The sequence below is a fragment of the Gymnogyps californianus genome, chromosome 10 (assembly GCF_018139145.2).
Source record: "Gymnogyps californianus isolate 813 chromosome 10, ASM1813914v2, whole genome shotgun sequence".
In the NCBI taxonomy this organism is placed as follows: domain Eukaryota; kingdom Metazoa; phylum Chordata; class Aves; order Accipitriformes; family Cathartidae; genus Gymnogyps; species Gymnogyps californianus.
The window spans coordinates 13,607,644-13,635,499 of NC_059480.1; the positions used below are offsets into that span (position 1 = coordinate 13,607,644).

Sequence of the window (27,856 nt, forward strand, 5' to 3'; positions counted from 1 at the left end):
TTGACTGGGCTTGTACACCCAATTGTTTCTGAAGTAGATTCAATCGGTGGCAATCCCTGCACAGCATTTCCTTGCAGGGCACATTGGCTTGCTACGCTGTTACTTTACTTACCTGCTTTTTACAAGTTATTGCCAATAAATACTATGTAAGTTTGAATGAAAACTATTCTTGAGCACAGAAGAGGAGCTATTCAAGTGGGGATGGAGAGGGGAAGAGTGAGACAGCAAATCCAGTTCTCAATTTTATATTTGGGGAATTCAGGAACAGTTCTACATGCAAACACATAAAACAGATAACAGAAGTGAGTCATGTTCAAGTCCAGGAGTTTAATGTGTTCAAGAATCACACTTGCCTCCTGAGTTCAGGAATCGTTTTCCACTCCGGACGACAGGATACTTGTCAGCTAGCCTTTTATCTGGCCAAATTATTCCATCTGCTGCAAACACCACTTTATGATTAGTTTCCTGAAACTTCTTTAGCAGTTCTTCAGGGCCTCCCGCAAAGATAACATCATAGCTGAAAATAAAGAAAAGATATCCATTAGATTAGTTTAATTTTAATGCTTCTGTGTTCAAAACAAGTGGTTGGACTATTCAAATTTTTAAAATCGTACAGACAGCCCTTTTACTCTGAAAAATGACTCATTAAATCATGTTTTACCACCATGTAAAAATCCTATACCTTTTCTAGGAGAAAAACTTCAATCAATACTATTTATCCAATACAGTTTCCCCTTCTATTTTTTTTTTTTTTTTAAACCTTCCACATTTTGGACATTCTTTCTCCTTCAGATTTTGTCTACCTGAAATTGATTTTCACATTTCATGTATGTTGAGTAAAAAATACATTTTCCCCTTTAGAGAACTGTTTATGTGTTTAAGAACAACAACCAAAAAAAAAAAAATCAAAACTTAGCAGATGAAAGAGTTAGGACTGAAAGATGATTTAGGTGACACTCACTGGGAAACTCTAGATGATCTTGTTCCAAAACACAACAGCACTGACTTTCTTCTGAAAGTCTTATCAAGAATATACTTAGATATTTCTCAATAAAGTCTAGTTGCCCATGAACTTAAACTGTGTTGCATCCTGACAATATATAGATTTCTCCTTCAACCTCTTTACTATGCTGAAGACTTCAGAAGGCTCTAAACTTCACAATATCTATTTATGAAAAACTTCACCTGCCTTTATGCATTCATCAGATTTGACTCCCAACTCCTATTGAGGACAAAGACCTAAAGGTGGAGGGCTTATCTCTAAAAACAGCAGTTACCCACAGCCGAAGGTCAACACTACTCCAAAACAGAAAGAAACATTGCACGGGTTTGGCAAAGGTCATGTAAGAATGTAGTATCACAAGCCTAGTGGTTTCCTGTTGTTGAACCAATCAATGCCTCTGAAAAAAAAAAAAAAAAACAACCCAAAGCCTCAAAACACGTATAAATGATTAAATTATTCAGAGTATAAGGTTCTTTTGTTTGTACTTGAGATCTATGCATAAATGTGCAAACCACTTCAAGGTTCATTTTACACAGCATGAAAGCATGACACAGTAATACTGTGTGGTGGGTTGACCCCGGCTGGAAGCCAAGTGCCCAGCAAAGCCGCTCTATCACTCCCCCTCCTCAGCTGGACACGGGGAGAGAAAAATAAAACGAAAGGCTCGTGGGTCGAGATAAGGACAGGGAGAGATCACTCACCAATTACCGTCACAGGCAAAACAGACTTGACTTGGGGAAAAATTAGTTTAATTTATTGCTAGTCAAATTAGAGCAGGATAATGACAAATAAAACCAAATCTTAAAACACCTTCCCCCCACCCCTCCCTTCTTCCCGGGCTTAACTTTACTCCTTATTTTCTCTACCTCCTGCCCCCCCGAGCGGTGCAGGGGGACGGGGAATGGGGGTTTGGGTCAGTTCATCACACGCTGTTTCTGTCGCTCCTTCCTCCTCAGGGGGAGGAGGACTCGCACTCTTCCCCTGCGCCAGCGTGGGGTCCCTCCACAGCAGACAGTCCTTCACGAACTTCCCCAACGTGAGTCCTTCCCATGGGCTACAGTTCTTCACGAACTGCTCCAGCGTGGGTCCCTTCCATGGGGTGCAGTCCTTCAGGAACAGACTGCTCCAGCGTGGGTCCCCCGCGGGGTCACAAGTCCTGCCAGCAAACCTGCTCCAGCCTGGGCTCCTCTCTCCACGGGGCCACGGTTCCGCAGGTCCTGCCAGGAGCCTGCTCCAGCACAGGCTTCCCATGGGGTCACAGCGTCCTTCAGGCATCCACCTGCTCCAGCATGGGGTCCTCCATGGGCTGCAGGTGGATATCTGCTCCACCGTGGACCTCCATGGGCTGCAGGGGGACAGCCTGCCTCACCATGGTCTTCCCCACGGGCTGCAGGGGAATTTCTCTGCTCCAGCACCTGGGGCACCTCCTCCCGCTCCTTCTTCACTGACCTTGGGGTCTGCAGAGTTGTTCCTCTCACATATTCTCACTCTGCTCTCTCTGGCTGCAACTGCCACTCCCCTGTAACTTCTTTTCCCTTTCTTAAATCTGTTATCCCAGAGGCGCTACCACTGTTGCTGATGGGCTCGGCCTTGGCCAGCGGTGGGTCCGTCCTGGAACCCGCTGGCATTGACTTTATCGGACATAGGGGAAGCTTCTAGCAGCTTCTCACAGAAGCCACCCCTGTAGTGCACCCCCCCCCCCCCCCGGCTACCAAAACCTTGCCACGCAAACCCAATACGTACTGGAATCACGTCATAGATTAGTCTCTGGCTGAAGCAGCAGAATATTTGGATTTAATGGCAGCATCTCAGCCTCACAGCTTCCTCATCTGAATGCAGGTATATTTTTATTCCACACATCTCCCTTAGTAACTGAAAATCATTAGCCATGATATAGGGCAAAGGAACAGTACAGCAAGATTTTGTTCTTGCCAAGTCTTTCAGCTGGGCTAAGAAGGACAGCAGTACCCCCACCTGCAGTACACACAACTTTTTGCATTGCAATGTATTACCCAGCAATAGTGCCAACAGATCAACCATTACTGACTTCTGGTACTTCTTTATTACAGTTCTGAAATTATTTAAAACGTCTTTTCTTCAAAGGGGGTTTCATGCAATTGGCCTATGAGAAGTGAAAAACAGCTGACTTACAAATGCAAAAGAGAAGATTTCCACTGCAGAGCAAAGTATGAACCCTGGAGAGGAAGTGTGTTATGTAGTCTATATAAAGTAAGTGGGTTTCTGAAAACTCTCACTGTTTTGTTTTTCTGTAACTTTGGCAGAAGAATGTATGAAAAAAATACTGTACATTTTGGAGCTTCCCCAGTTTTGCAAAAACTGCCTGTTTCTGCCCAAATATACAGGAATACACTGCCCTCCCTTTTCCATTCAATTGGCGTAGCCTGATTCAAAGCCAGAATGAGCCTGAAGAACAAGCAAGAAACAGAAGACAAGTTAAAGACAGACAAAAACAGAGATTTGTCTGAGGCTTTAACTTAATAGCTTATGGCAGGCTGTGCTTCTCCTCTTTGATCAGGTTAGTGCTGCTGCTGCAATGACTTACAGCTGCAGGAAGGAACCAAACACCCCTGGAACATTGCTTCCAAGGACTGTCACTCTGTAAAAGACAGCCAAAGTTGAGCAACATGCTGGGCTAGCCTCAGACTCCGCTTGCGAAAAGGACATGCTACTTAATACAGTACAGTTTATAATACAAAGCACAGTACAGAGCTGCTAAACTGCATTACCAATTACTGTAAACTTTACACACTAATGGATATTACGCAGGAGCATGAATCCAGCACAGACCTACATTTTCCACTAACGTTCATGGCTGGCTGTTTTGTCAAGAGGTGACTTACTGCCACCACACCTCCTCCCGAGCAGGACCTCCACCAGCCTTCTGCCCCTTGCTGCCAGTCTCCCCATCAGCTGCTTTATGAGGCTCCTGCTTTTCTCTCCGGGCTACAGGAAAACTTCTAGAGTCAAACTAAAACCTATAAATCCATCATTTGCCTTGCTTACCTGCTATGTCAGATTATGTTCAGCCTATCCAGCACTCAACTCCTACTGTAAGGGAGGATTTGCCTTGGGTCTACACCACTAAAGACCATCACAAAACAGGTCCCAGGACTATCCTTGACAGTTTATACTGTTATTATGAGTGATGCACATGACTTACTTTAAACAGGGCTTCAAATTTTGACAGGGAAGAAAAAGTGTGGGTATATCCAGGAAAAAGCAGGCTGCGTCGGCAAGATGGAAAAGCTCAGATAGTCTTTTATTTATTCTTCATAAATCCTTCCAATTAAGTAGAAAGCAAGAAGAAAAAAAAAAAGAAAAAACCAACACCGGAAAGTTTCCACAACTCCAATCCCATTTCCTGAAGCTCCCAGATGGCAGATGCTTGGGTCTGGAATCCACCCATCCCTCCTCCTCCTTTGCAGCCGGGATGCTTTGCTGCTACACACTCAGTGCTCCCAGCAACCCGAGGAATCAGCAATGGTGGCTCAGGTCCTCTAGAATTGAACATGCAATTTTTGCATCCACAACTTTTATAACAACAAGGACTTGTTACTATTGGAGCTGCAGGTTAAGAGCTCAAAATACAAACGAGAGAGGGCTTACAAGTAACCAGTAATTCAGGTCCCGTATCTCATCTTATTTAACTGGACTGTTCAGCCACACAGCCATTTTGTCATTTATACTCTGTCCCCACCGGGATCACACCTTAACCACTTGAAGATATGTAGAAAATGTAATTATCCCTTACTTTCCAACAAATGTTTAAAAAAGTCCCAAAAACCTGAGAGGCTTCAAAAGTTTTCCACGATACAAATAGATGGCTGTGGGAGTTCTGGATGAACAGTCACAGCGTCAACCATTTTATCCAGTCTACACTGGCCATTAGCCAGTTCAGTCTGGAATGGTCCAAAGTAAACCAGTAGTTAGCTCTTGCAAAAACAAGCCTAATTTAAATAGTGTTTCATCTGTAGGCAAAGCATTTTGCTATCTGCACCTAGACACAAGCTGTCCACAGAAGTTCAAACTATTTCCAGAATTGTGAGCCATATAAAAAACTGCTAAAAAAAAAAAGGGCAAGAAGCTAAGTTTAAGTAAACAGTTGACTAGAAATGATTTGCCTAGTTACAGTAAGTAAACCAGACATTTCCCTTCCCTGCCCCCATGATTAATATTCCAAATGCTTCACAATGAATATAATGAAAAACACTTGAAAAAGAAAGGAAGTTCACTATATTTGTCTTTTCCAAACTTACTGCTACATTGATCAATGTTTAAATTGCAAACCAGGATTCCTCGAAATTAAAAAGCTCATTAGAATTAAAATATAATGCTGGAATCGGCAAACTATTTTTTTCTCCTATCTGGAATCAGTTCCACCAGCTTTAAATCAGTATGTACTTGGGATTATGGAACTCAAGAACTTGGGAGGCCTTAAATCCTATGATTTTTCATGGCAAGAAAGATTATGGTATCTGCACTTCAACACACATGGTCCTCTGTACTCTCTCATCCATGCCAGCAGACAGCCTGCCCCTCGAGAGAATAAATTATGTTGGAGAAGAATTTGAGCTATACCCAAATCTGATAACAAATTTGCATATTTTACCATATGGGGGGAAATAGTGATGAACCAGGATAATAAATTTTAAAACAAAGAAATTCAATGTAAGTAGCAAACATTTGGGAAACATTTGATTCATCTGAGCGTTTAGTAAAGAACAAAACCATGTCCCAAATTAATCTTAAAAAGTTTCAGTTATTGCATGATCAGTAGGACAACACTATGAACAAACAATATATTTACTTTTAGAAAGATACTTTTTCCCCTTACCAAATGCAAAACTGATCAAGTCAATAAGAAAAAAATGCAAAAACTGAACATGTACCTCCAAACTCTACGTTACTTTTACTATCAATTAAGCGTACAAAGAAAATATTCAGCATAATAAGTTTCCCCTATAAAGCTTGTTCATAAATTGGTTAAGATGATTTAGACATTGGCTTTCTAGCTCTATCTTTTACTTATCGCAAGAGGTAAAATTAGAACAGAAAACTGAGTAGCATCTTTAAATTTGCTACCAGTTTAATAGGCTACTCCAACTTTCTTAAACTCTTAGCTTACGCAAAACAACAAATGAACTTTCCAGTAACTGCCACTGTCAGACCACTTTCTCTCTCATGATGATGTCTGCTATACAAATCCTGCTGAACCTCTACCTTGCAAAAGGGTCCCTAAAACTCTTCAGCTGTCAAATTTTTTAAAATAAATAAAGCAGGTTAAAAGCTGAAAGAAAATTCTGGAGCAGACATTCCACCATGACTCAGTAACAGCAGCGTGAACCCACGCATGAACCTCTCCAAGCTTGCACTCAGCTACCTCCCCAAGGCCGCCTGTCTGCAGTTGGGGCTTCATGTCCCTGATGCAAGACTTGGTCCCGTACCTTCCTTGCAGCAATTCTTTTAGAGCTGTGACCCCACTCTGGTTGATGCTACCATGGAAGAGCTTGGTGGCTGCTGTGAGCTGGATTCTTAGGTGCTCTGATCATGCTCTTGTCACAGGAGCAAAAGAAGGGGGGGGGGGGGGGGGGGGAAGCAGAGGGAAGCAATGGAAAAAGCGGGATTTGAACATGTTTGAGCTCCCTCTTCTCTGTGACAGAGAGAAACCTATCTGGCCTCCAGTGAGGATGCTCAAGCATAGCTGTGCTATGAGCTATAATCTGGCACCTGCAGCAGCACTGTCTCTCCATCCTTCCACCGCACAGACAGCACAGGCACCTGGGGTATATCTGGCACCAAGCCTCTTGTTTCAGTTCTCTAACATGTAAAAGTAGTTCTCCTGTTAAGTGCTTTCCTCAGGGGCCCATTTTCCAGCTTCCTCCGTATCACTGTTACTTCATGGAACAAGATCATGCTCTGGTCCCTACTGGCCACTTTATTTCTGGAGCTGCTTTTGCTCCCCCCCCATTCCACACTCCCAGCCTGCAGCCACGTCCTGCTCTCACTGCAGCTAAAGAGGGAGAGGGCAAATGCTTGCCTAAAAGCCTGTCAGCTCCCAATAACATTTTTTTACCCCCTTGAGGCAACAGAATTATGAACAACTCTTACATCTGTAAATCCGTTTTAAAAGTAATGATTGCTCCAAGAGCAATCTACTATTTTTATGAATGGACAAAAATGGAAGTAAACTCTCTCAAATAAACAGCGAGGGGGAAAAGCAGCGTGCAACTTTCAGCATGTCACAGCAGCTACTTTTGCATTCCTACCCAGACTAAAATGTAAAGGCAACAAGCCAGGTTTGCTCACCATTCAACAAACATTACAACCAAGTCCTCTTGATCAGCATAGCTTTCTATGCCTTCTTTCAGCAGTCGAACTTTCTGCCCTCCACCAATAGAGTTAGGCAGCTCACCACCTTTCCACTCTTCACCTTTTCCAAGTACCTGGAATAAGAAAAAAAGCACTTTTTGCTAGTACCTAAAACCAAGAGGCTTTTTAAAGCAGACCCTTATTGAAAACAGATGTTAAAGCAGAAGCAACACATTAAAGCATAGTAAGTCAGCATTTCCAGCATTGTAAGTTTTCCATGTCTCAAGCAGCATTCAGCACAATGACATCACTGCAAAAACATGAGAGAGACATTTCTTAACCAAATAAGAATCGAGCAATTGCCTGCTACCACCATTTATTCAAATGTGTCTCCTTCAGAAAAAAAAGAAAAAAGCTCATAATTGTTTCAAAATTTGATTTGAAAAACATTCTGAATGAGACCTTTAAAAGTCAGTATAACCACTTTAGGAACAGGAAGTGTAAGAGACCTTGGTGGATCAGGGTATTACTAATGAAAATTGCAAGCTCCAGTCTTTCTGAAATCCCTCCAGAACACTTTGTACCAGGAAAGGATAGGTTGCCCAATACACAGCAGGCTGCTAAAATCAGCTAAACAAAACTCCTCCCTAGCCAAGCACTATAGCAAATTACATCTCAAAAAAAGAAAAAACCCTTAAACTTTTTGTGGGTTTTGAACATAATGTTTTTGGAACGTATAAAACCTGGAAGAACTACACTGCATGATGTTTTGGACAAATCTGCAAAGCTAATCGATGTATCCAGAGCTCAGGCTTCTCAGGTGCTTTAGTACAGCATTATCATATTAGGAAAGGTTCTCTCAGTCTTCCAAGTTCAGTGGTAGAAGTCAAACTTCAGAGACCCAAATAATCTCCTATTTATAGTGTACACACTGTGGTAAGTAAGCAGAAAAGTTTCATAACACCATCTGAATTCCTAGATTTTCTCTTGCAGAACCAATTTGTGGGGAAAGTTTAGAAGAAGGTTAGTGCCCTCCTTTTTTCCCAAGGTCAGGCAGAGGCCAACCTCAGTACGTGACACATGGAGACGTGGAGCAAGGCAGAAAAGGCTGGCAAGAATGATAGAAATGTTTTGTCCTCTCAGAGAATTACAGGTTCCTGGGAAACACAGTGAAACTTTCAGTTGTGACCCTCCCTCCTTCCCCGCAGCAGGAATCCAGCCTTGTTTAAGGAAGAAGGAGACATCCAAAGCCCTCTGAGTGCAGTGCAGCTTCCAGGAGTATTCATGCAAACAAAGTCAGCTGCACTGAAAAGCAAGGCTATATGATAAATCATGACAGAACCTGTAATTGGACTGAGGACGCTTATCACAATAGCTACTATTCTGTAAAACAGTTTCTAAGGCAGTGGAAGAAGCATCCTCCCATGGTCGTTCAGAGGGAGACCAGCAGGTAAGCAGCAGGGCCAGCAGCAGGGCCATATGCAAGTGCCCTACCTGCCCCCGAGCTCTGTAATTGTTTTACTTTGCCCCAGCATGCAAGGAAGCTAATGCAACTTCAGTTAGTATTGCACTGTTTCTGCCTTAAAGGCTATATAGTATGAATATTTGGTATGAAAACATACAATACCTTTACTATGTAGTTGAAGTGTTTTGCAGTTTGCATGAAACGTTGAAAGCCATCGGTTTCTTTAGTTGCCACAGTAAAAACTAGTAGTTTATCTGAGGGAGAAAGAGAAGGAACATGTATTAATATGTTTTCAGGCCACAGTTTATAACAATAAAAAATGCACTGAACAGCACTGCATCAGGTGGCTTTATGACTTGCCTGCATCTCATTCAAAGAGAGGAGGCAAATACACATATTATAGGCACGAGACATTATCAAACAAGAACTGCTACGGACAAGGGTGCTGTATTTAAAATTATCCTCAGGAAGAGGAAGCAAAGAAATCCATCTACTCTGTAAACAATTAGCTCAAGACATGAAAACAAAACTAGTATGACTACTGTTTTGAAGATTCCTTCCTGTACAAAAATAACTTACTACTTTTCAGTCTGAGCTAATCCTCTGACCTCTTATCACAGGACTGAATGGTACCACAGAACTTTACCCAACCTCAGTAACTCCCCTGAAAGCAAGTGGTTCATATTCTTCATGAAAATAGGGCAAAAAACCAACCATGGAAACCAGTCCCCCAACAGGCAGTGCTTAGTGCTTTTAAGTCCTTAGGCAGAGACAAAAAAGCAAGGTGTTTGGGTTTTTATTCAGAGCCTCTGTAAATTATAGCAGTGCTAATTTTTCCCTCTTACTGCATGCAGGCAAATGACAATGCAACCAATTTCTTTTTCATATACCAGGGCTTTTGACATAGTTCAAATGAGGCTGTGAATTCCCACTAAACAGCTTCCCAATTAAACTACTGAACAACAATCAGCAACCTATGCAATATGCTGTATAATCGAGGTACATAATTCAAAGCTATGAGAAAGACAGTACACTCCTATCCAACATCAAGTATTTAATCAGACCAGCCTGGATCCCAGAGCACATTGCAGTTCCCCAGTTTGGTTTGAGTTCAAGCAACAGCTGCACTCTAAACAGAACCCATGAGATCAATCCTTACAGGAAAGTAAAATTAATTGCCACTAATGAGCATTCCAGACACAGTGCCTGTTGTTGTTTCACTTTCCCAAAAAACATCCTCTGGGTTTATCTTCACCAGCACAGTGACACATGCTAAAAGTGGCTGCTGTGAAAAACATTCCTATTAACCCTTCAGCCTCATCCACCACCACAGACTTAGCAGCCCTCAGACACCCAAGATGTCATCCTGAGTGTATTCAAATCAATCACCACTTGCCATTTTGTTTTGACACCAGTAAAATTAACACACAAGATGACGATCTGCTTCCCACTTTGTAGAAGAAATGCACCTTGCATGTTACTCATGCAATGCTCTGCAGCCAAGTACCAGGGTACTTCAAGTGTACCTCTGCTCAGTCAAGCAAAAATACCTGTAGGATCACAGACATAGTTTGCAGAGCAACATAAAGAACACTTGTTGTAATGAAATTCAAGTCTGTAAAATAGCCACAGCAGGCAAACTATGGAGACCAGTCTCAGGAGCCACTGATATTTTTCCCACTGAAATAAGGCTTAGATTTAGCCCTAGTCAACAGGTCACTTCCAAGAACACTCCTACCAGGTCAGACAGTGGTCTGACTAGTCCATCCTCAACAGTAGCTGTAATGGCATACACGAGGAAGAGCAAGGATAAAACAAGCATATATGATGTTTTCTCTGCTTTTTCTACCAGTCTCAGTTTATGGGTTTTCCTGACCTGGATGGGGTTTCCGTATATTCCAAAACACTCGGTCCGCTTCGTGACCTTGCTCTTACCTAGTCACTCCTTGAACTGATGTAACCTTTAAGCAGTGACAGCACCATGTGCCCAGTACCTACTCCACGAAAAATAATCTTCTGTGCCTTGAGCAGGGCTCCTACAGTTTTCATCTGACACTGCCCAAGTGCTTCAACTACAGACAACATCTCTATCTGCCCTCTCCACCATGTGCAACCTTGCGGATTTCTCTCACATCCTGCCATAGCTTTTTTTTTTTTTTATGGGGGTGGGGGGACGGGACACGACTCCTTTTCCTCAACAGTCCTAGTGAAGATTTTAATTGCTGGCTCTACTGAATCAGACTGACACTCCTGCAATACAACACCCAGCAAAGAAGAAACTGGAAACACTTGAAATGCTTCAATCAACTCAATTTGAACACCCAAAAATTTTGGGAAGACAGTTTTAGAAGATTAATTGCTCCATCTTTTTCACACTTTAGTGCTAGCAGTCTTTTGTAGGCAAGAATCAGAAGAAAATCCTGTGAGCACATCTCAGAAGGGCAGGAGGACCTCCACAAAGGATTCCAGCGCAACGCGGTCACAGACACATTGACTCACAGATAAGACATAAACACAGCAATAATGGTTCAATACCTTCAAAATCATTTATTCTAAAGGTCATGCAATCTAAAGTAATTCTACAGGAGTCACCACAGAATGAATAAAGAACATGATATCTTAGACTATGACTAAAACAGAACTGAAGACAGAGGATAGGCTTTTTCTCTATGGAACAGATTAAGTTATGATTAATTTTTTGTTCAAGCACTGCATTTTCAAATTAGAGGGAACTGGAAAAATCTGATCATATCAGATTGCATCACCAAGCCAAGTGAATCCATTATTGCAAGTTTCCTAGGTGACCAGTCAAGCACTGACTATAACCATGGAATTTGGTTTGGGGTAGACATATTTCACACCTACCCCTTCCTGAGGAATCCTAACAGCAAGGATTTCAAAAATCTGTACTTGACAACATGATGTAAATGACAAAATGTGGGCTGCATCAGATTCCTCCCATAGTCACTAAGTCAAAGAAAGTATTAAATCAACATACAAGTACAGTTTGGTAAGCAAAAAATAATCTACTGTTCTTTATGGGATATTGTTACTCTCTTTTAATGGAATCCACAGCAATTCCACCTACAAATTGCTCATGTATTTCAAGATTCACTATGGAGCCTGGTATGTTACTTGAGTTTTGTGGAATAGGAGGAAAGAGAATGATGTGCCAAATCATAAGGGATTTCAACCTGAGCTATATAAAATGGAGAAAGCTGAGCAGACAAATAATGCAGTTTATATTGATATGAAACTGCGAAAGAACCTGTATTACACTCACAGCTAATGAAGCAATCTAAGTAGGCTGCCTGAGTCAGGTTTGCAAACAGTCACAGAACAACAGAAAGCTATTTTTGTAAAGGTATTATTCACATTGGAAATGTTTTCTTTTTAGCATACTTGCCAACGGTCAATTTTTTAAAATTACAGATGAAGAGGTTTAAAAGGCTTTATTTCCATGTCTCTGCTGCACCACAGAATTTTAGGTGCATGTGGTACTTTAATTTTTAAGTGCAGCAGAAGTGTAATTATAGCATTTAGAGTCCATTTAGAATTAGAGTGTCTTTATAGACTACTTAGTTTTGTTGGGGGTTGGGGGGGCAGGTGTTTGTTTGGTTTGTGGGGCTTTTTTAAAGTAATCTGTGTCTGACCAAAGAGCAGAGAAACATGCTTTTATTCTGTCTATAGTGTGTACGGACAGACAATGCAAAGTACATTAAATGATAGTTACCCTGGCACATTATACAGGGTATTATTAACCAAATGAGGAAAGTAGCACCATTCTATTCTAGCTAGTAAGACATTACAAAGATATTAATGTAATTCCTGTAGGCTCCTGTGACTTTATTTAGATATAAGTGACAACTTGCACCAGTTTTACTGGCTGAGTTCCATTAAGCATAGCATGGGAGATACTTGTTTCTTCTGGTGGAAGCGAGTGAAGAGAATGCTTCTGACCACCAAATACTTCTGCTAATTTCCTTTTAACCTTTTAACTTCATTCACTTTGAAAAATCTATTCCTTGTTTGCTACATTTAGGTACAACAACCTCTTAGAACACCTGTCCCATTTGTGTCTAGTAACACAAATCCAAAGTGACTTTCATGAACTCACAGGAGTGTCAACGTGCAAGTACAACACAGATCCCAGGGGAGTAAGTTTATCCAAGTGCCGTTTCCATTTCAGGATGTTCTCGGCTACATCTATTTTAGCTGCAGCCACCCACAGTGTCCCTGCTGTCCGGAGCAGGTTTGGTCCCGTGAAGAGCCCTGCCAGTGCAGAGGTTCAGTGCAGCACCAGAACCCTTACCACAGGCTGTCACATGCAAATGTCGCACTGAGAGGTTGAGTGACTGGCCCAGAGTCCCCAGCAGCATCACTGGGCTGGCTCCAGGGCTCCAGCTGTGCAATGAAGACCTAGGCGTAGTAGCAGAAAGCTGTCTGCAATTACTCAGACTCCAGGTTACCACTGTGGCCCGGTACTCCCCAGCTAGCAAGCCACAAAATTCTCAGTCTTCGCAAAAAACCCACGATGAATTCTAGCTGCAGTTAGACACTGTTCCTGCTTCACCATCCACTTTGGCACAAACCCCTGCCCTCCACCCAGGTGTCTACTCTAAGGAGCTCTGCTGCGTGGTCTTACATATAGACTTGAGCTACCCAGTTCCTTAAGTCTGACTAACCCCCTCACACAAGGGGACAAATACACTCTCAATAATATTTTCCAACAAACAATAACAGCATCCTCAAAATGCAAACATACATGAAACCAAGAACACAGCAGGTGGTCACAGCCCTCCACACTTGCAGGGTACTGGGACACTGCAGAGGGTACGGGCTGCCCAGCAGGGCTGGGCTCCCCCAGCACACAGCCTGCCAGAGGCATCTTGGCAATCACTGGAGGGGATTACCAAGCTTGGCATTTATCTCCACAAGTAAAGTCAGTTTGTGTAAAAAGGAAATGCAAACCCTATACTGACGTTCAACAGGAAGGCATGAAAAAAAAAAAAAAATCTCTGAAGAGCTTCGTGCCAGGTATGAGGGTGCTGAAGTTACTAGAGTGCAATTATTCCAGGCAGCTTTCCGATAGTTACATTCACAAAACAGGTGTTGTTTTGAAAACAAGCCTGAGAGAACACGTGTTAGGCCAAGAAAAGTATATCCAGTGACAAACAATTCATTTTTACATGCAAATTAGGAAACCCTTTAGCACTCAAGTTATGAAAGACAACACTGCATATAGAGCACATGCAACGTACTGGGAAACCCAATGAAGGTTTATCAAAATATCTCACTCTCTTACTCAATCTTTTGTGCTGCTACCATCAGGGATGTGACTGCATCATAAATATTCATTTCCAGAAATAAGAACTATAAACTAGAGCCTTTGTCTTCAGTGTATTGCCTGGCAAGGTCTCAGCCAGGAATTGCCATGGCAGGACCGCTTTAAGTAGCGGTGACCTCTCTCCTTGTACCTTGGCAAAGAAGTACGCAAAGAACTGCAGTCATTCCTCACACACCCACATGGTTCTTATTTATCTTGAATGAACACTGACAGAGATTACTACATAATTTCTACCAGGGGTTGCGGGCACTAGTACATTAGCTTCAGAGCAGCCAAAACTGAGGATATTGCTCACAGCCACATGGGAGCTGACGTTTAGTCCTTGGATTCGAGTACTGTGGACTTCTCTGGAGTAGGAGTGAGTTGTAAGATCAATGGACATCTGTGCATAGTACTACATTATGCCATTAAAATCTATCTCTATCTTTAAAACTAGTGGCTTATAATGGTAAACAAATGATGTTTGGTTCCTGGAATATGGTTTTATCCACGTTCTAGTGTCTACATAAAACACAGTCTACTTTCCCGTTTGCAGATTACGTCCCACCCAGAACTGCTCAGAGTAACAACTGTGCATCAACCTCTCCATTAAATGAGCAAAGAGATGTACAATTGCAAAATAGTTCACCAAAGGTTTTCAGCAAGCAAATAAACAAGTTGCTAGAGATCATGGAAAAAGCTTGGGAACTGGAAGCATACTAGGAACACCTCTGTGGATTAAAAGAATAAATAAATACATACACACTGTCAAAGAAAGGACAGGTAGTAACCTTGGCAGTGATCTGCATGACCTTAATCTAAGGCATACGCTGAGCAGATACCTGGAAAAGAAGACAGATGAGATGGATACCTGGAAGAGGCACATGGACACATGTGAGCCCATTAAGCTACGTAATTGTGCCTATTATTATGTCTCCCTTATCTCTGGAGATGTGGGAGACCAACAGGGTACAGTTTCCCACAAAAACAAAACAAAACAAAAAACCCAACAAACAAACAAGAAACCCCAAACAACCAACCCACAGACGGGATTTAGCTTGCCTTTAGACCACATAGGAGGATGCTTCTCCATCATTGGAGAGACGCACTAAAGCACAACACAACTGAAAAAGTGTTTTCAGCCTGGATTCATCCCGTCACACTTCAAAAGCACAGTAATGAGGAATGTTCAAAAGTAAGCTGAACTGAGAAGTAGCTGTCAGAGTGACAGTAAACAGTCCCAACTAACTGCAGACTTCTGATTACATTTCCACTACTATTTATTGTTTCCACAGATTAACTGTTAAAAAAAAGAAAATAAAAGGGGGAAAAAGGCTGTTTGTTTTTGAATTAAAGTTTTCAGTATGCCTGTTTATTTCCAAGGCAGGCAACCTACCCCATGTATAATCATCTCAAATTTATGAGTCCTGACTTGCCACTTTCCTTTCCAACTTCTGTACTCAGCCAGTAACTAGAAGGTGAACTTGTCTTCACCAAGTTCTATTTTCCTTCCTTACGCACCTCACCTAAAGCACATACTCCATCAACAAAATCCATGTTGTGAGACTTACAGTAGTCTGAGTTAGAAACAAAACGTAATTAGCAGTTTCCTTGACCTTCCTATCCACTCTGCTCCCCTAAAAGAGGAATATTTCTGTGGCTGGATGAGAAATCACAGTCCTCAGCTCTGCCCTCAGTGTAGCTGCTTGCACATCAGAAGATCCTGGAGGGTGCTTTCCAGCATGTCACCAGCCCTGTTTGAAGAACATGCCATTTTAATATCATTGCCCTGATAAGCATATTGAGTACAACGTGTTTGAGTTAGCAAATAAAAGGATAATAGTGCAGGTTGAGCTGTGTGCTGGTCAGCTTAGTATGTGAAGGCATGATCCATAACTGGGATTCAAGATCTAGGGTTTCTCATAACTTCATGATAAAACTGGTAATTTTTGGAAGAATAAAACTTTAAACACTATTTAGGAATACAGTGTCGCTATACAACTAGCCTCCTGTAATTTCTCTAACAGATGAGTTATTTTTCTGGAAGATATCCTGGAAAATGTAAAATACTCTACAATATCTTCTGAACAAGACAAAACTTACTAAGATCCAAAAAAATCGCTGATACAAAGCCTGTTGGAAAATATCTTATTTATAGGCTCAATTGCTGTTTCCTCCATAAAACTGAATAACATAACAGTCCAAGTTCCCAATTAATTGGAAACCTGTGAAAGAGCTTTTAAAAAGAATGCAGCATGAGGTTCAAGCCCACAATAGTAAAGAAAGCATTCAAAAAAACTGAAATGGATCATTGGGCTAAACAATACTGTGCGGAGTCAATACAGTCATGATAACCAATTCCCTTCCCATGCAGTTTTGATGACTTTACTAAAACCAGTTCTTCCATATGGTTCCAAGCGATGTTGAAGCTCTGCAGATAGCTAGAGGGTCACTGATAGTGCCAACAGTAACTTCCCTTCCCAATTTATACAGACTCAGACCATATGTTCAAAACGCAAAGAACTGTTAAGCCAACTAAAAAGTTGAAATATCAAAGAGCACTTTCAAAATCCAGATTTTTAGTGCAACACAATCTTCCACTTATCACTCAAGAAGGCAATATTAGACTCCTCAAAAGGAAAATTTATTTTTTTCCCCTATAAACAGGAGTTATAGCCTAAACTTAATATTCTACGTCAAATAAAACTTTTTAAAATCTGCATACTCTGAAAAGATGTCAAACAGCTGGAGACAGGAGAAACCCATCATATGCAATGTAACCATGATTAAAAGTTACACCTACATACATTTACTTGGTTAGTGTAACCCAGCAGCAAACAAAGAAGATCTTAGGTACACAATGTGAAAAACACAAACTTTAAACATATATATCTACCCAGTGTCAGTTTATATGATGTACATACAGTCAAAGAAAGTAGTAAACCAACAGAAGAATTTCTGGTCAAATAAAACTGTTGGCATAAAGAGGGGAAAGACAGAGCCATCCAACAGCTGTTTATTTTCCCCCAGGATTCTTTAGAAACACAACAATGTGCTGAAACAGCAAACATGGTCATCTTCTCTTCTCAGGAAAGAAATGTGCATTACACTCCAGGAGGGGGAAAGACGACTGGTGCACAAACAATACTACTTGGTATTTGGAAGTTCTGGGGTTTTTTTAATCTGATCTTTATATTACACAGTCAACTTCTGTTCCGCACAGAACACTTTGCTGCATGCCTGCACTCCTCCCACAGCTTACTGCTTCCCAGAGAGGCAGACTAGTTTCAAAGTCCCGTTAACCGTAGCCATGATCACCTGGCAAGATTGGATCCTCTGCAATTTAATAGCATGGTTGGATTGCTGTTAAAAAATATCCTTGGAGGGGAGACAAAATATGCTTGAAAAACTCATGAAAGATTGGAAAGTGGTAAGATTTAAAATAAAAGATGAAATTAGAATTAACAGATAGCAAGTTAAGAACAGTCATGGGTTGCCAAACACATAGTACACACTGCTTTCCTATACCAATACACGTTCTTGTGAGAGAGAGATGGATTTCTAAGAACTAATGCTTCGAATAAATCCTAAAGGTCAGATTTTGAAGAAGGAGACCTTCCTCTACAGACCTCTTCTGACAGTTTGGTCTGTTTTCCTCTGTATCACAAACCTCCTGGTAATCACTGCACTTCAATACATATATGTCTTACTGCAAAATACAAAGAGCAGCACAAACATTATTTATGTAATTTCCAAAAAAGTACAAGATTCTTCTTGGCTAGCTATTAGCAGACTTGTACCTTCTCCACTTTAAACTAGACATATTAAATTAAAGCAAAGTAAATAGAAGTCTGTTTTTTGATGGTATAAGCATCGTTACTGCAGAACTAATGTAAGTACACAGGTATCACCTCTGCTACCACCTGATCCTCAAAACGGTTCAACCAGCAGAAAGAAAAATACTGCTGCCTTTAAACTGTTGCAAACAGTTTATGACCACAACTGGCATTTATGGTTATTAGGGATCACTCAACGCATGGGCTGTCCGTGGATAATCCTTCCTGTGCTCCTCCAGGTTATTTGTAGACTTTGCTGAAGTTACAGAGCAATAGCTATTGGTATCAAAACTCCCAACACCGTCCAGAGCCAGGGAACAGAACTAGTAAAGGCAGGAAGTTTTCGGAAGCTGTCTAGGGAAAGAAATATAGAATGTATCATTTCCCACTTTCAGTTACTTTTGAATAGCTGGTACTGTTGCAACTTCCTCAGCCACGGTAAATGTTGCCTGTTACAGAGTTCTCTCTCTCTTCTCATGCGTTTTGAAGGAACAAAGAAGCTAGAAAGCAGAAAATTAGCAGAAATGCGTGCTTATATTAAGCAAGAGCTGCTCTGAATTTTCTCATAATATAGAATTTATGCTAGATTAGCACTTGCTAACACACAGCCCCTGGACAGGACATTAAGTTTTGGGTTTTTTTCCTTTTCTACTAACTGAATCCAAACTCAAGTTTTCCAAGACTTAGAAAGAGACTTATCATTCAAGAGTCCCGTTATTGTTAAATGCCACCTGCAATCTAAATCCATTTATGAAGAGGTGAACAGTGCTGTAGCAACTGTGTATTTCAGAATCCAAAGTTTGTTACGAAATTATGAAGATTTCTCATGCAAAGAAATTCTCTCGTGCTTTAATGCACATCCCACAGGGATGTGAACAGTCATTTCCCTCTTCCACACGTACTGACTCAAACGGCAAGCCTGCTGAGCTGCTGCTTACTGCCTGTCTTTTATCACATCATTTCTGATGTCATAGATGCAGGGTCTAAAATGTTTACATGGAAGTAATCAACTGTTGAATAGAGTCAGTTCTAAAAAAAATAAATAAAAAACCACCACTCACAGACTATACCTCTGTAACTATTTTTCTGTATATGCATATATACTTACACACACTTTCAGACAAAGACTAGCAGTTACTCCCAATATTAATATACAACTGATTTCAGAAAACATTTGAAAGCTTATTCTGTCTCAGCTCTTAATTTACTTTCTTTTAATTTAGTAGTATTGAATATACAGTCAACAAGAGCTCATTAAGACCAGTATGTGCACTCATCAATCACCCACGTCAGTCCCAGGTGCAGTGCTGGCCGGTGCTCAGGCCCACACTCATTCTAACGCAAAATTTCCTTGTTTTGATAGCTGAACAAAACCAGATACAAGCAGCAGTAGTCAAGAGTTTTTCCATCAGCTTCAGTGGACTTGGATGAGACCTTGTTTACTGAATCAGTTATTCTGTAGTAAAGCAAAGATAAGACACATTCCTTTGCTCCCAGATAAGAAAAAAATTAAAATCAACTGTTTGTAAATGACATCATTGCCATGCATGAAGCAACTCCTCCAACAAGAGCTGCCTAACTTCCTGACAAGCGGCAAACAGATCAGGTTACAGCTGTTTATTAGTGCCCAGATAGCAATCAAACCACAAAAATCTTCTTGAGAGTGGGAGTGGATGGAGTCATGGCACAGGCTGGGTCTTGCTTGAACGTGCCGATTGGATGGCCCTGCTATAAACTGTCATCGGGGCTGTGCAGCTGAGAGCAGCACACAATTAACATCAGCTGTCTAAGTGAGAAAAGTTTACTCAGCTTCTGCCTTTTCATAGCCTTGCCCTCTCTCTCTCTCTCATAAATATGTATCTAGAGAAGAGCATGCTTCTTCTTAAGCTGCTGTTTAGCAAATCCAGCTGTTTAAACAGAAGCGGTCACACACAGCACCAGGCATTGTTAAAGTCCGTTTTCCGACAGCTAATCAATCCATCAATGAAACTCAACAGCTAAGATCTGCAGTAACAGTTTCTCCTTAGACTAATCTTTGCTTAAAGAAAAAAGAAAAAAAAAAAAAAGAGAGAGAAATTGGAGCTGGAACTCGAGCCATCCTGAAGACATGTAACTGTCCTTCATGCCTGCACCACGGTTCATGTTGTCAGCGAACACTACCACCCCGATTACTCAGTTCATTTGAAAAAGCTGCCCTACAGCTTCACATCTGGCCCTATGTCCAGATACTGGACATGTAAAATTCTCCAAACAGAAACACAGGCCACACAACCCCGGAAAGAGAAAGAAGCCATACTTTTCAGAGATCCGTTTTCTGTGCAAACAAGCAACTTAAACTCCACACTTGTGAGATACAAGTAGTGCCCTGCCTTGAACAACTCAGTCCTTCAAATCATGAAATAGCACCAAAAACTTCTGCCCTACTTCGGACACAAGACACCGTGACATGTCACATATGACATATATTTAAAGATGCTTTTAACATCAAACACTTGACTCAGCAACTTCAGTTATTAAGTTTATGGGCCTGGTTCTGATCTAACATGCGTACAATTGCTTTACAGTGATGTAAAATAGAATTAGTAAACTGCTTACGAGGATAGCCTAACAAAATGCTTTTGCTGTATCAGTTTCATGTGAACTACAAAACTAAAGGTAAACAATCCATTTTTACTTTTTTCCAAAAAAAAAAGTAAAGAAAATTACAAAAGCAATTCTATCAGATATTGATTATTTTCTGCACACCTGACTGCAGCAAGAACCCCTAATGGGCTCATTCAGTACATTAACACTTAGACCCACAGGTACAGAATTAATTCTCAGAGGAATGGCATTTAAATGCCAAACCTATTTTTGTTTAGCATTTTTCTGTCTTTTTTCCTTACAGTTTGTTTGCATTAATTACAAATACTGCATATGTCAGCTTTAAAAACATACTTGCAGTTACATTGCAAGAATCAGTACTACCACCAAAAAGGACTCCCCACCCCACCCTGCCTTTTTTTTCCTCTGTCTATTTTCTAAGAAAATCCACAGTGGATCAATAGATTTGCAACTTGTCCAAGAAGGAACCCTGGAATACTTTCAAAGGGCAGACCATAAGAGCTGGTGAGCCAACCACTAAAATAAAGGGGGTTTCTTCAGAATTGTCCTATAAATTTCAAAGTAATGTTTTAAGCCAAGGCAGAGTTCTACTGTTTAGCCTTAAACTGTTAAGGAAATCGGTCTGTAATTACTTTGTACTCCATTACAAAAACAGTCATGTGTTTTAAAAGAAATTATATAGTAATCCACAGTATCTTTAATTTTGGTTCAAGCAGAAACAGAATGAAATGATCAAATATGTCAACTGTATAATTTGTCAATAATCTAAATATTTCAACAATTAGTAGGTACCTAAGCTATTGCAGTCTCAGTGCTCAGTTGGAACCAGTATCGTTAAAATATTATATAAAAAAAGGCACACAGGCATGCACACACACATGAAGAAGCCACATTACTCCGATCATCAAATAAAAGATTTACTCTGTTTCTTTAGTGGACTTGTCATTTGTTGGTTTTTCATTTGTTTGTTTTTCCTTCTACTACAAATTGTAAAAGGCATTCTACCTCCTGGAAAAAAGATATCTGGGATGAAACAGTGACTTTACATATTTATCCTCCTCATGACCAGTATAATCCATATTTTGAAAACTGAATTCACCTTAAGGAAATACTCCAGAAGTCGTTCTGTTAAACTACCTAAAGCCACTTGTGGTGTCAGGCTGTGTTTGCAAGCATGTATTCCTTGATGATTAAGTATCACTTATTCTCTAGAGCTACAACATTCCCACACATACAGACACATTCCTGCTACTGATCTGTTTGGTCAAGTTGTGTTTTGTGCTGGAGAGAACCACGCTCTATGTTTCAATTAAGAGGGACCAAAAATATTCTTCATTTTCAAACTTGCTCGCCTTGCAACTGGTCCCTTAAAAACTATAAAAACTGACATTATAAATGAAAATAAAAATGGCCTTATTGTGACCATACTTACTCTTCATGACAAGGGAATTCACTTCCACACAAATGGAAAGATACTGCTTTTGATTACACAATGTAATAGTGCTAATTCAACAGACAAACTAAACACTTCCCCATGAAGAGACTAAGCCACTTTTGCTTAAGTAAGCAGCAGTGAGGGAAAAAGCCAAGAACTCGGACGTAAATCATGACTCTCCAGAATATGCCACCAACGTAAAGAAAACTTTGAGAAATAATCTGTTAGTTTAGGTCCTCGACAGGAACACGTTTCACACAAAACCTCCCTGACTTAGATAACCATGGTAGTCATTCCACTGTACCTTCACACTGCAATTTACAGCATCAAATGCTGATGATAAAGGTCACATCTGTTTTACTTTTTCTTGTTTTAATTAGAAATGCATTTTACAGTCAAAGTTGCAGTGATCTTACCCAACCCCACTGCATATCGCAGAGAGAGGCAATGTCACATCCACCACTGTGGTCTACCTCCAGAGCCTAATTATTCCCTCCACCTAAGGAAAGAAAGAAAAGCCTGGCCAAAAAACCTCTAAAATATTTTTTTTATTTTACAACAGAGACCGGCATTGTGCAGCCTCTAAACCAGCTGCTATGAAGAACTCAGACTGCCAACTTAGGGTGTCTTCAAGGACGAGTATTTTCAAGAGAAAAATATGTGACGGAAGAACAACTTTGCTGCTTTGCACCTCCACAGCCATGTTCGCTTACTTTTAACTAACTGCCAAACACACTGTTTCATTTGTTATTCACCATTTATTTCAAAGCTGGAGCCTAAAGGTATCTACGCAAGTGATCATTACCCGTCTGAAGTGGTGCACACTGATGCTACATGCATTCCTAAATACCCCCTGGGGAGTCAGGACGATGGTGCCCCTGGGACATGGGTAACCCAAACGCTGTCTCCTGCTGGGTCGGGTCCTGGGTACATCACACTCTGCCTCCACCTTTTACCTGTAAGAGGCGGGTGGCAGCTTTTTCGTACAGTCCTCACAAAAAGGGCACAAAACTCCCAAGAGACCTAAAGGAGGTTTTTCCCCAACACAGGTTTATGTAGCAGTTTTAGATCTTGAGGTGACAAGATGGGACAAAAGTAGCATCAGTAGAGAAGCAAGAAACAGAAAATCAGGCAGAGAGACAGAGGCAGGCGTAGAGTGCTGTACTTACGGCCTCTCCTCCACCAAGCAGGCTGAGTCTTTCAGTACTTCTAATAAGTATGTCAAGATGGTTTAATGACTGAATTCCCTTGTTTGGCACACCACAGGTGCCTCAGAGGGAAAGGTCTATTGATCGCTCACTGTCACTCACAGCAACCATTTTGGCTGAGCCCAAAAAATTCAGCAGAAATGGCAATAGTACATGCTGTATCTCTGAGTGAGTCCTTGCACAGCTAGACCAGTCAGCAATTACTGCTTGAAGCATTTGCAACGAGCATTTGATGGACGGCGGGGTGGAGGAAAGCCTGCTGGCTCAGAGCATTCCCACAGCCTGCTGGGCTGCCCGCACCTCCCAGCCAGGCTGGCTCTGGAAAGCCACCCACGCTGCAGGGGCCCCCTCTGTGACAAACCCCCTCCCGACCCACCCTCCCACCCCTCACATTTCAGGAGCATATACAGACAGCAACAAACCATGGGGCCCACCTCAAAACCTGCCCGTTTGCTGCCGTTACAACCTGCAGCCCCAACACCTCAGCACAGCCACACTCCAGCTGGCCAAGGCCCCACAGCCACTCTGGGGAACAGGCTCAAAGGCAGCGAAGCCATTTCCCGTGCAAACAGCTGATTAATAAAACATTTTAGCTGGGAACATCATTTACATCTGTTGCCAAGAGCAGTGTCTGCTTCTAGCGCAATGACAAATGTCTTTTCCACTCACTCTCCGCACGTCCTGGACTGCATTACATGATAAGCAACATGCATGCAGCAAGTACGGTGCAATGGAAATATTTTAACACTGTTGTTTTAACACAGAAACTTTTGTATCTTCACCATACAGTGGTCAGTGTTTCAGAGCTCAACAGTGCTCTTCTCTGTGATTGCTTAAAACACAAAGCTGAGGCAAAGGAGCACAGAATGGATTTCTGCAAACATGGTTTGCCACAGGGCCGCGCTGACCACTCATTGCTCAAGTAACCACTGCTGTGCAACAGGCAGTTCTCTTGCTAGAGAAGCCTTTTCCAAGTAAAGCAGTGAAGTCTTATTAAGAAATAAAGATGCAGCTCGGCAGTCAGTTTTAGACACTCTTGTTACAGCTTATTTCTGAAGCAAGCAACACTAATGAACCGCTCTAAAATCTGACAGGCTTTGCATGCTGCTTTACACCAAGTTGTACAGAGTATCAAGAGACTAGAAATTAAAAACCAGATTTCTAGAACTGGAGGCACACTAAGGTATGCCTCTCTTCAAGCAATATAGCACAGACCCAGGGAAAACATTTAAGGGTTAAAACAGGAATAAAAACAAGTAACACAGCAGGCAGTGTCTGCGGTCACCAAACTACTCAAGGAGTGGTTTCAACTGAGCAGAGCCTGCTACAATTCAGGCCACTAATGTTTAAATTAAAAATAATTAAGGTTTTCCTGTGTGAACACCTATATATAAATGTATCGGGGCTTTCTAGCACTGTAATTTGTATAGTATCATGTTTATTATTTATATAGATGTAGCAGTCTATTTCTGGTTTGCTGAATCATACAGTGTTGTCTGGACTATGCACTCTGCTTTTCACACCTTTGAACACCAGCAGGATTAAAGAAAAATCCTTACCACGCCAGGTATTAGCTTATATCAGCTTGAGTTCCTACAACTCAAGTATGTAGTTAAAAAAAGCATTATTTGAATAGATATTTTTCAGGAAATACAACTGTGATTGCAATAACTGATTTCCAAAGGAGCTTGACTTACAATCTCACTGCCCTGACGACAGGCATAGGAGCTCAACTTTCTATTCAAAACATGTCCCCATAGGCTGCACCTCCGAGGGACAGTGAAGGCTGAATGGTAATGCTCACACGCCCCTGACAGACTGCAAACTACAGTGCACACCACAACCTTCAGAGAAATCCTCTGAATGACTAAAAGCAGCAAAGCATTAAGAAAACTGGAAAAGAGAAGCTTATCGAGTAGAGTCTGGTATTCATCAACACCTTTTCTCCTATTTGTTTGTTTGTTTTTTTTTTTTTACACTAGTTATCAACCAAGTCAGCAGTTTTTCTATCAAAATTAGAACTTGCTGACAAAACTTGCTTCTCAAAAAAAGGAGCTTCCTTCTGCACACCAGAAGAAAATTAAACTAGATATTAAGAACAATTTGATTACACTCTTGAGTAAACAAGCCAAGAAATGAAACTATTTTGGGTTTCATGTGGTAATAATCTAGTGGGATGAAATACCTTTGTATGCCTAGAATAGAAATCAGAAGTAGAGATTCTAAAACAGTATTAGAGCAAGAAATGTGTTTTGGCATATAGTTAGACATACATGTGCTTGGATACCCCTCTCTGAAGGAATTTCCTGTATACATTCTTTCATTTAACATACTGAAGATAAAATTTCTATCTTTTGGCTCCTTGAAACTAAAGTGACTACAAAACACAACGAGCAAAAAGCAAGCAAGCCTCTGAGGGACAGGAAGGGGCGCTGAAGTCTCCAGCTGACTTTTGCATGAAGTAGAAAACTTCATCAGTGGTTGCTACAGTTCAGGGAAGAAGAGAATGACGCTATGCTTTTCGTAGCCTTGGAAAAACATGTTCATCAACACCTTGTCTCAGGGAAAGGGAAGAAAAACGGGGGGGGGGGGAGGAGAAAGTCAGGGAGACTCACTTCCCATTAAGGAATCTTTTTCAAGGGGGTTATGCACCTATTTCTGTATGACTCACTCCGGCGGGTTAAAGCACTTTCAGCCAAGCGGTTCCTCTCGACAGCAACCTGGGGAGCCCTGCCCCGGCCGGCGCCGCAGCCCCCTCCCGCAACGGCGAGCCCGCTCCGGCGCCCAGAGCGGCGTTTTAAAGTGCGGGGCTCAGGAGGGGGATGGGAAAAAAAATTAATAAATCGGGAAAGCAGCGGTTCCCAGCCTCCGCACAAGAGACGGGAGCGGTTACCCTTCCTGGCGGATGTTACCGAGCCGGGAGGCACAAAGCCGCCGGTACCGCCCGGCCGGCAGCGCATCCCCGCCGCCGCCACCCTCACCGCGCCCAAACACACCTCCCACAGGCGGCGGGACCGCGGGGGACCGCGCCGCGGGGCTCTGCCATCGCACCCCCAACCCCCGCACCGCCCCGCGCCTCACCTGCGGGCCCGGGGTGCCGCTCCGCCGCCGCCGGCAGCGCCAGGGCCAGCAGCAGCAGGAGGAGGCGCGGCGGCCGGGCACCGCTCCACGCCATCTTCCCCCTCCGCACCAGCCGGCCTGCCGCCGCTCCCCGCGCCGCCAGCCCCCGAGAGCGGGGGGGTGGGGGAAGGGGGCGGGGGTGGAAAACGAGAGGAAAAACCGGTGCCTGGGGAGCCGCCGCGCCCGGGGAGCCGCTCTTCCTCCGCTGCGGGCAGGAGCGAAGGGCGCTGCCGCCCGCCCCGGGCTTTATACGGCGGTGGGAGGACCCGGGCAGCGAGGGCACCCGGCGGCGCAACAGGAGCCGCTTGCGGCCGCCGCGCCTGTGTGCACGCTGCCGCGCCTGCCGCTGCCGCTGCCGCCGCCGGGGGAGGGAGGGCGGGCGGCCAAGCCCCGCCCCGGCCTCCGCCGCCGTAGGTGCGCGGCGCTGCACGCGCCCGCCCGCCGCCGCGGGGGTGGGTGGGGTGGGGTGGGGCGGGGCGGGGCGCTGGGGAGCGTGGGCCCGGCGGCTGCCCCGGGTCGAGTCTGGCTCGGCCCAGCGCGATGCCTCCGCTCTCGGTACCTGCCCCGGTGTGGGGCCGAGTTGGCGTGAGCGACCCGCTCCTGGAAACGTTCTCGACGGTGCTGGCCACGTGGGGAGTTGTACTCGCCTCCCCCTCAAAACGTTTTGTCAGTGGTTTCGTTGGCCGCCATTACGTCCCGATAAACGTATTCCTGAAAATTTAATGTTGTTCGGGAGATTGTGAGCAACTGAAGCCATTACTCCACGAGCCAACAAAAAACAATCTAACCCTTTCGCATATGGGCGTGGCACTGTTGGCGTCGGGACCGCACTGCGCACCCGATCTGCCTGCGAACGACATGCCTGTCAAACACTCCATCATTTTATCATTCAGATTTCCATAAAGCAACACAGTTAGTTTGCCTAATCTTAACACACAAAACTATTACACTGTTACCGTTAAAGAAACACCCAACAAATCACCAAATTACTGAAGGCAAGTACGGTGATGATGAAGGAGATGTACTGGCCCACCTCCACTCTCTTTCCTATTGCAATACAAAGTATATTCGAAAAAATACTGTAAACAATAGCTTAAATGTTTAAAAGTCATGTAAAATTATAAAAGCAGATGGCAGCCTATTGGAATCAGTGTGGATTTACACCTTGGAAATATTGAGGACCAAATGCACAACCCAAAACAAAAATTAGTGCTGAAAGCAGGATTCATGTATTTGAGATCCACCTATATAATCGTCAAATAGACACCTCATTTTTTATCCTAAATGTCTCTATGGGTCTAACAGATGTGCTTTTTTGGAGCCACATTGGAAAGAAAAAAGGGGGAAAGAAGGGAAAACTTGACCTTGGCTACTGCAACCGTAAGAACTGCATGCTTTTGTTTGGAACCCAGAGCAGAAATCAGAGCCTGCATTACGTGCCCAGATGCTTTTAAGGTTAATTGGGGGAGCTCATTCTTTCTGGACCAGGCAGCACACACAGCAGGGAGGGAGGTAGAGCAAACCAAAGA

General features: G+C 42.6%; 1 protein-coding gene across 2 annotated transcripts in view; it reads right to left on the reverse strand.

Annotated features, from left to right (window-relative positions):
• The window catches only part of PLOD2 (procollagen-lysine,2-oxoglutarate 5-dioxygenase 2), a 60,161-nt gene extending 33,714 nt beyond the window's left edge, over positions 1–26,447 (reverse strand). For both annotated transcript variants that reach the window (XM_050902355.1, XM_050902356.1), the window contains exons 1-4: positions 26,289–26,447; positions 8,961–9,052; positions 7,331–7,467; positions 354–517 (exon numbers count right to left, since the gene is read on the reverse strand). In XM_050902355.1, coding sequence (XP_050758312.1) covers positions 354–517; positions 7,331–7,467; positions 8,961–9,052; positions 26,289–26,382 — 487 coding nt within the window. In that variant the 5' untranslated portion in view covers positions 26,383–26,447. The remainder of the gene's footprint in view (positions 1–353; positions 518–7,330; positions 7,468–8,960; positions 9,053–26,288) is intronic.
• Between the last annotated feature and the right edge of the window lie 1,409 nt (positions 26,448–27,856).